The sequence below is a fragment of the Pinus tabuliformis genome, chromosome 6, assembly GCF_031772625.1.
Source record: "Pinus tabuliformis cultivar Carrire ecotype Pingquan chromosome 6, CPIR1, whole genome shotgun sequence".
NCBI classification, from domain to species: domain Eukaryota; kingdom Viridiplantae; phylum Streptophyta; class Pinopsida; order Pinales; family Pinaceae; genus Pinus; species Pinus tabuliformis.
This window is the reverse complement of record NC_142292.1, coordinates 1,311,294,999-1,311,304,873: the sequence shown is the minus strand read 5'-3', so window position 1 is coordinate 1,311,304,873 and position 9,875 is coordinate 1,311,294,999. Positions and strand designations below refer to the sequence as shown.

The following is a 9,875-nucleotide window of genomic DNA, read 5'->3' as shown; positions in this document are numbered from 1 at the left end:
CTCCCTTTGGTCAAGGTAATCTGCAATGGGGTCGGCCTTAGATGCCATATGGCCAAAATCCCCCACTATGGGGCCAAAATCCTTACCAGCAGGGATGGGCTCCTCCCTATGGACCTGCTTATCGACCTTCCATGCCTTTTAACACTCAATTACCTTTCTTGGCTACACTTGAGTTGCCAGATGTATCGCGCCATATGAATGATCCGATCCTTCATTCATCGTACTGGCCTCCAGTGTCATCTAAGATACTAAGTGATTGCCCAAAATTTGATGGAAAAGCTAAAGAAGATCCTCAGGCCCATGTGATGACATATCACCTTTGGTGCTCATCGAACTCATACGTGGATGATTCCATTCATCTTCGTCTTTTCCAATGGACCCTCACGGGTGCCACAATGAAATGGTACATTGAGCTACCTCGAAGTACTTTCGATAACTTCAATTCGTTAGCCATGGCTTTCCTCACACATTTTCAACTACTGGTTCGTTATGAAACTGGCACCTATTTGCTCACATCGCTTAAGAAAGACACTGTGACGCACATCTCTAATCATATCCATGAATGGAGACGTAGACGTCACCTGATCAAGTTCGAGATAGATGATCAGTTGCTCATTGAATGGTTTACCAAATCATTCGTAGCCCCAATTTCTCACGATATAGCTATGGGTGGATGCATCACTGAAGAGCAAGCCATTGCTTGAACCCAGTACATAGATTTGGTCTACTCTCAGTCTGGCACCTTATACGAGTTGTTACCCGATGCTCCGTGGCCATCATTCGATCCCACAACATCAAAGTCACTAGCTGTTCCTCCCGTTGATGGAGTTATTGGTTCAGTATCCCAGACCCCTGCTAAAACTTCTTCCAAACAAAAGTCGGTCTCGAATGCTGCTCCTAATAGTTCATCTCAAAATCTGCTAGGCCCTAGTAAAACCTCAGAGGTCCACGCTGTCTTGTCTACCACATCAGAAAAATACTCGAAAGGGAAAAAGAAAGGAAAGTCAAAGCCCTGAAATAGGGTCCTCCCAAATCGTCTGATGGTGAATCTTTGCAACGGAAACCTAAGTATCTTTGCCTCATTTTCCAGGAGGATAATTATACTAAGGATTGTCCATGACGATCTAAAGTTAGTCGCTTGCTCAAAGGGACCCCTGCTGTCCTTAAAGAGCCATTTCCATCTCAGAAGACTCAAATGGTAGACCAAGCCCGATCTCCTTCCTCTAGATCTCAAGTGTTCATGATGAACACACCCATTAATGTGGCTATTCGATCGAAAGATTATCAAACTCTAGCTCCAGCTGCTGGGAAAGTAAAAGAAGCTACACCTTCTTCTTCTACCCCGAGTTCTGGGCCTCTGTAAATCGAGCGCCCTAACCTTGATTCCGCTACGCAGCCACCCTCTCGAGGTGTGCTAGAAAAATCCTCGTATAATCCCAATGTCCGAGCCGCTCAACACTACAATATTGTTGAATATTTGGCTCAGGCACTGTCAGCCATGTCGGCTTTCGAGGTACTCCAATGCTGTCCATCGCAGCAGAAATCTTCGCTATCATCTATCGGGGGCATCGATCCCACTGATTCTAATTTGATCTGTTTCGATCTGGAGAACCATGTTCCATGGCTCCCTAATCAGATTTCCTTTCTTATTCAGGTAATTGTTAATGATAAGACCATCCACCGCACTGTCATCGATGAAGGTGCTTCCACCTGCATCATGTCAACTGCATGTTGGAAGGCTATTGGTTCCCCTGCACTGAACCAATCTTCGAACACTTTGGAAGCTTTCGATGGGCATGATTCGCGACCCTTCGGTGTCTTACCTAACCTTGCCATCACCTTGGAAGGCAAGACAGTGCAAGTTGAAGTAGAGATTGTTGACACCAATCTCAATTATAATCTTCTACTCGACCGAAGTTGGACTCATGCCATGCATGTCGTGGCCTCCTCTTTGTTTCACGTGATCCGTTTTCCCCATCAAGGGAAGATTGTCACCGTCGATCAACTGTCTTTCTTTGCCTCTTCCTCCTTGGATGGCAATGTTCTGTACGTCAAGCACTCGAGTGCTCCCTATGAGAGTGTGGGGGCATGTCTCTTCAAAGATTTTGCCTTAATGAGAAATTTTCCACTCCCACCTCCTCATGTTGCCTCTGTCAACATGGTCTCAGTCAAATCTGATCCATGGGTCATACCTGCACTAGATCTTGTTGATGCTTGGGGCGAGGTCATGCTGCTTAGTCCCATCGAAGTCAATTATGTGGAAATTTTTTCGGCTTCGAAATCTGCAACCTCTGATTCTCATATGTCGAAGACCTCTCTCGATATGTACTCTCAATCCCCTTGGCTTGGCACTTTGGAATAGTTTGATCCCTTAGCCGAGGCCTTCCTTGCTAATGAAGGTATCATGAATATCATGTCTCTTGAGGAACCACCATGGATCGATACTCATCATCGCTCCTCGTTCTTGCCTCGCCCGATGGTCATGTATACCGCTTTCAAAGAGTCCTCTTCCCCCTTGTTCATTGATGTGTCATTTTATCCTGACATAATCAAGATCTTTCAACTGAGGGCACCTTTATCCCTTCATGGATTCAAGATTTTTCACCCTACCCGAGTTTTCACCGATTGTCCTCTGACTCGTAACGCTCCCTCGCCCAGGGGGCATGGGGGCAAAGCCTTATATGAGTTCTACTCTAATTTTTGGCCGAGTCGATGCTTAATCATCACGGCGACGGTAAAAATCTGGTGTTCATATGTGTTGATTGATTACCCGAGTCCCAACATGGACTCACTTAAAAAGTACTATGCTTAGGTCATCTTGCATGGATACTTATGTACATTAGTGTGATTCATTTTTGTACAGCGTGGTTTTGTGTGATAGTTTTCAAAGAACTTTCCTGTTTACTATGCTTTTCTTGCTTTGCATATGTCTACAACTCCTCACGTTAGTTTTGCTGATGGTGCTTGCCGTAGTACCCAGAACTTATCATTCACGACATGGGCTATCTATGACCCTAACGGTGAGTTGATTGGCCTTCAAGGTATCTACCTGGGTCGTACAACCAACAACATTGTTGAATATAGTGCGGTCATCGAACTGTTGTTAGAAGTCATCGCTCTGGGCATCAGAGAATTGGTTGTCAACCTGGATTCACAACTTGTCGTACTTCAACTCAACGAGCAATATTCTGTCAGGAACCCTCAAATATTATGAATGTATCTCTGTATTCGTCTATTGGAAAGACATTTTGAATATATTACATATCATCATATTCCTAGACGCATCAATACATTGACAGACGCATTAACTAATTACGTGTTGGATAGACATTTACGAAACATGTAAAAGATAAGACAAACCATTTGTACCATAATAGACGAGAAAATACAACATATATATATATATATATATATATATATATATATATATGTATATGTATATATATGTGAGAATGTTTGATACATCAGAACCCCAAAAAATAATATGTGTGTCTATAATAACATCAGCGGCTCGCAGGCCTCAAAAAATATGTAAGTGCTGGACCTAGGAACTACTCAGCATGGTGGTCATGGTAGCATGAGACAGCTCGTGCAACCCGACTCAACAGTCAGCGTATCCGATCTGAGATTCCCACTGTGTGCCTCTGGTACCACTGGGGCAGTCTCCAGCATGTCTCCTATTCAAGCATACTCCGGGATACCATGAGTCAACCCCTCGAGGTTCCTCGCAATCTCCTCCTCGTTATCACTCCCTTATTGATAAGGGGTGACAACATATATATATATATATGTGAGAATTTTTGATACATCAAAACCCCAAAAATTAATATGTGTGTCTATAATAACATCAGCGGCTTGCAAGTCTTGTACATTCATGGCACGCAGACCTCAAAAAATATGTAAGTGTTGGACCTATGAACTACTCAGCATGGTGGTCATGGTAGCATGAGACAGCTCGTGCAACTCGACTCAATAGTCAGCGGATCCGATCTGAGACTCCCACTGTGTGCCTCTGGTACCGCCGGGGCATGTCTCTAGCATGTCTCCTATTCGAGCATACTCCGGGATACCATGAGTCAACCCCTCAAGGTTCCTCGCAATCTCCTCCTCGTTATCACTCCCTTATTGATAAGGGGTGACAACATCAATAGGACGGGGGACGTGCCTAGCTATCAGGGACATCCCGGCTGGCCGCTCTGGTCCAACATCTGCATAAACAAGAGAAATGTTATAAGCATGCATATACCAAAAAACAATTAAAAAACATCAAAATCAAAATGTTTTGATTTTTTTACCTTCGTCATCAAAGTCCTCTTCATCTGGTAAGGTCATATTTGGATCTCCACGGAAATCAGTGCCATTGTACATCCAGTCTTCCATGACAATTTTCTGTCATCGTAGCCATGAGAAGAATTCTGGTCTGTATAACATATGCTGACCCCCAGTGATCCTGGGCATTAGATGACTCTAGCGGACCATCCATGGATCGCGTGGCGCAGGAGGATCGACCTCAGTCAACTAATACTGGAACAGTGGCACTCGTTCCAGGAAGAAGGTCACAAGTACTGATCCGAAGCCAAATTGCTTTAAATTCCCTGCCTTGGCCTTGGAAAACTGGCGCTTGATGTTCATCTTCATGGCGTCTGCCCAGTTGAAGATCATAGGAGATGTGCAGTCAATAACATACAATAACTTCGACTTGTTAGTCTCATGTTCCACCTGGGACCCTGCCACTCTATTGATAGTCAACAGAAGCACCCTCAGTGTCTGATCCCACACACTGGAAATCCCTATCTTCCCACTCTTGGATTTCAGGGCCTCAGGACAGTGTTCGGAAAGCAAGGAAGATATGCTTGCCCTGATCGGACGTGACCCATACAAGTTCACTGGCTCACCTCTGCAAGATAGTCCAGTGATGATGTAGATATCTAAAGTTGTCAACTCCAGCTCCTGGTCCCCAATGACAAAAATCTTGCGATTGATGTCCCAAAGGCTTATCAAGTATCGAAGCAACTCGGGCTGGGCTTGCAACCCTGGTGTAAGGAGCCTACAAGCCCTTAAAGACTCCAGGAAATTTGGATCATTCAATGCCTGGGTGTCAACATCTTCATGTTATCTTTCCTTCCATTCCACCATTTTCGACAATTTCTCTCTTGCAAAAGCCATTTATTTGAGTCAATAATCAATTTTGGAACATAAAATTCAAGTTTTAACGGTCAATTCTTGAGAAAAAATGTTTTTTCCCTATCCACAACGTCGACTCGCCTGTTTTAGAAACAGTTGCACTGGTGGGTGCAGATGGTTATGCAAATCACCCTCGGCCGGTGCGATCATGTGCCCAGAAATCGCGCCGACCGAGGGCGAATTTTTTTCTCAAAAACCTCCCTAAAAATCCTAAAAAATGGCTAAAAACATAAATGAATAGCATGAAAATGGAGCTCAGGGCTTCGACTATTACCTGGAACTGATGGCTCGTTGATTGACCTCCCAGATCTCCTGTAATCTGCTCCGAAAAAACTAGGGCAAAAGTGGGTAAAAAGTCTTCAGTGCAAAGGTAAAATGGTAAATAGTAAAAATATATTTACTTTTCCCCTTTTCATTCATTTTTTCATGAAATATCAAGTTCTGTAAATATTTTTGACCTATTTTACCTCCAGGACTCAATAATACACTTTGCCTTACTTGTGCAGCAATAGGTGATGAATGTTCAACGATGGCAATGAGTCACATTTCAGCTCTTTTCTCGACTCGTTAAACTCATATGAAAAGATTGACGAGTATTTTTTCCCTTTTGACTCGTTAAAGAGAATAAAAATGGGGGGTCTGCTTTCAGCTCTTTTCCGACCCTTTAAAAGCGAAAATATGGCCGAGCCCTTGTCGTTTCGAACTTGTTAATGGATGCGAAACGTCGTGTGCCCAATATAATTTTACCCATTTTTTGGGCTGGGAGGCACCATTTATGAAAAAGTTACTCCTTGACTGAAATGGTCAAGTGGTTCTCTCAAGTATTGTTTTCTACCTTTTCAGGCTTGAGAGACACAAATGTACGAAAAGGGACCATGTGGAGTTTTCTTTATGTGTCTTTTTCAAACTCTATAAACATGAAAAAGATACCAAGTTACACCTTTGTCAGACTCGTTAAACTATTAAATGACATCGGATTCGTCACCATGACGAACAAGAGCTTCTCCTTCCTAGGGCCCATTAAAATTACTAGGTCAGATTCATTTGAAGGATGAACTTACAGTGCAAGCATATGATATCCCCTTCAAGCTTGCAATTAAAAAATAATTGGGGTACTTGCCAGAAATGGTGGGGGAAAGTTTGGAAATCTATCGAGTAGTGTCGACAATTTACTCTTGAACATGGCACTCTTTGCTTCGTGTCAGGTTGGGACATCCTCCTTTATATCATTGACCTTCCTGGGTTTGGAATGATCATTTTTGAATTCCATTTGATGTCTGCCATGTCATTATGACCACCGATCCCATGGATCCAAAAGCTACCAAACTTCCAGTTGTATTGTTGATATGTTCAAGACTTGTCCTTTTGCAGTTACACTTACCTCTTTTTCTCTGTATCATCCAAAATCATTTTGAATCCTCTCGTCTCGCGTTGATGATGTGGGATTCATTATGGCCCTCCTTCGACATAGTTGCTTTCTGTCGACATCAACTCATTATCCGGGAAGTTGATTGAGAGACTCCCTTCCAGTACCTTAGAGCTTGCATGCCTTAATGGCAAGTTCTTCGCACTCGACGACAAGTTCATGTCATTGGCTTTTGATTGAGTGATTTCACGAGTTTTCGACTTCAGTTCCTGTATTCACATTCCGTGGATTGTGCTGATAGTACCTTGAGGGCCATTGTCATTATTGGTGGTTTCTCTCGTGCTTGTTAAGAGTTTACATCATTGGCTGGTAATCAAGCGACTTTCTAGCATGTTTGATGTCAACACATCTATTCGCATGCTAGGATCGGTACTTTGATCACACAAGTCCAGATTGCGAAGTGGTGTGACATGGTTTATGATGATATGCATGTCTCTTTTAGATGGCTGGCTGCGAACATACCATGAGTTATCATAAGTGATCCTTCTCATTACTGGATGGCTACGACCATACCTTGGTTTCATTATGATCCTCTTTGACGGATGGCTGCATCCATACCTGGATCCATTTACATGATCATTCTCTGGATGGCTACGTCCATGCCACGATTCATGTATCATTTGACAGAGATCTCAGTTTATGTATATGTTTCTGTACTTGCTTGTAGGTTTTCCGATGATAGACCGGTTCCCCACATTGATTCATAAAGCATTTCATCCCTCGCTTCGGCTCAGCCTTCACACTTTAGGGGGCATCTGTTACACAAAATTTTGTCACTGTCCCTGTACTCCCCGTTCCTTGGTCCTGGAGGACCTCTATAGTGAACCCCGCATGCTTTGCCTTCACAGAGAAACTCCCATTTTTTCCCTATCCATGAACAAATATTTTCCCTTTTGCACCATTTCCCCTGAAACTTCTGTTTTTCCCAGTTTACAAGGCCAACACTAATGACCTTTGTATCCCTCGCGCCAATGTGAAGAGATTAGCACTATTCCCTGCGCCGACCAGTGTGACTGAGTTGTGTTCCAGTTGTGCCGGTCCTATTTTGGAAATTTTTTTAAATTTGGAGCCGAAGCTTCCAACTCTAGAAGCTTTGTAATGGAAGTTTGGTAAATGGTTTGGCTAGACGGGGTCGAGGTTGACAGTTTGGGCTCATTTACCCTATAATGATGGAACTACCTCAAGGGATAAGTCCTTCTCCCATGAGAAGAGGATCCATCTCCCATCCATATTTCCTATATAAACCTCCCTTCTTCCCAAGCACAAGCTAGTTAGGGTGTTGGCTAAGTGTGAGTGTACTATTTTTATTAGACGAGCAAGCTATTACTAGTTGTAGCCATCTAATTGTGTGAGGGAGAAATGTGTTTGGTTTGGAGTGAAGCCTAAAGGGAAGAGCCTTTAAACTATTTTTGTTTGAAGCCATCATGGAGTGCTAGCAAAAGTGTGTGGGAACTTGGTCTTGTCAGAGGAAGACTGCAACATCAAGATGAATGGTTGTAATCTCTCTTTGATATTAATATATGCAACTATTGATTGATTTCCTACATGTTTTGTAATATTACATATTCGTGTCTTAATGCTTCTTGACTCATTAAGTAGGTTGAATTGTAATTTGTCTATTATTATGTTTGCGCGTTGTTTTTGTTTACTTGTTTCAAGAGCTTGAAGAAGGAAGCGAGAGATTGCTGGAGCGAGAAAGCGAGGACATCATCAAGTAGGATAAGCGACCAAGAGGTAGGCCCTCTTGATTGGTTCTAACCTAAGGAAATCTTCCATAGAATGTATTTATTGTGGCTAGACCCATTATCAGGCTAGATGAATTCATTTGTGTCTGCACTTCTAATTTTACTTCACCACAGTGGGCCTTGAAGAATCCCACATCAAAAAACTCAAGCATAAAACCAAAAGTGATTTGAAGAATGATAATAAAAGATTGAAACCAATGTGAAATTATAGAACTTATTGTGAAGTTTTCTCGCCAGTTGCTTGGTTTTCAAGAAAATCTTGTGTCCAACTGCGCAAGTAAATTGATTTTCACAATATGATTGATTTCTTCTCTTTATTTTTTATTTATTTACTCTATCCTACTCTATCTGAAAATAAAAATAAAAAATATCTTTCAAGTATAATAATACTTCCAATGGAACGTAACGAGATGAAAAATAATTTCATATGCATGTTTTAAAGATATGCTTTGATATATACTAGAATGTGAGAGACTAGATGCTTTGATTAAGATGATGCCAAGAACTATTGAAGAAGAGAGTGGTGCTCCAGCTTAATGATTGTCTGGAACCAAAGTTCGATATAGTTGTGATGCCCTTGGTTCACTTTGTCATATGGATCACTCTGTATATCCTCTTATTCTTTGCCATTGGGATTTTCTATTATGGGATGGTTAATCTCTTGGATGCATAAAGGATCTGATTATATCTATGTGAGGAACTCTTCAACCTCAAGTTATAATGGTTGCTCTCCATCAAATATGGTCCGTGATTTTTTGGTCTCCTCTAGATCTTCTTCTTCTTAATGCTGTTCTTTAATGACAATAAGAGGATTTTTTTTTGCAATTTTCATGATCTAAGATGAATATCATTTATAACAAAAGGAGTTGTTTGAAAATTTTGAACTTCAACATTGTAAGTGCGCTAAGTTACTTTATTATTTGGTTTCAAAAATGGTTGTGTAGATAGTTGAGTGGGAGTGGGTCTTTGAGATGGTTGTGTAGGAGGTAATTGGAGAGGTGACTAGAAGTCAACTAAGGCTATGGTTGATGTTGTGGTGGAGGTGGATGGTATTGAGATTAGAACTAAGAATAACAAGTTTACTGAGGGAAATATGGGTAATATTATGGATTTCTTCCATAATATCCTTGCCAACCTTGTTGCCAAGACTGATTTTGAGGTTGGGGTGGTCAAGGTTGCCAAGGAAATGACATATTCCAATTATTTTAAGATTGTTGTGGATAAGCTTTAAATTGTTGGGAAGGGTCTTACATTATACCTGATTGTTGGGGTTGCCAAGGTCTTCTTGGGGCGACAAAACAAAGTTGTTCTGGTGCTTTATTTTCTCCACTATCTTCCTAATAGATTGCTTTCAATCTTAGTAATGATGTACAATCATTTGTAGTATGTGTTTTTTCACAATCGACACAAATTTCAATGTTATCAAGTGGACATTCTTTCAATGGATGCTTCTTTCTACATCTAGGACATAAGACAAATAAATCAACATTCTCAACTTTTTTCTTATTTTGCATTCGTAG

General features: G+C 41.6%; 1 protein-coding gene across 1 annotated transcript in view; it reads right to left on the bottom strand.

The window, feature by feature from the left end:
* Positions 1–4,122: 4,122 nt before the first annotated feature.
* LOC149263432 (uncharacterized) overlaps positions 4,123–9,875 on the bottom strand; it is a 37,864-nt gene continuing 32,111 nt past the window's right edge. Inside the window, exons 4-6 of the mRNA XM_089388334.1 lie at positions 4,567–4,643; positions 4,296–4,389; positions 4,123–4,208 (exon numbers count right to left, since the gene is read on the bottom strand). Coding sequence (XP_089244460.1) covers positions 4,123–4,208; positions 4,296–4,389; positions 4,567–4,643 — 257 coding nt within the window. The remainder of the gene's footprint in view (positions 4,209–4,295; positions 4,390–4,566; positions 4,644–9,875) is intronic.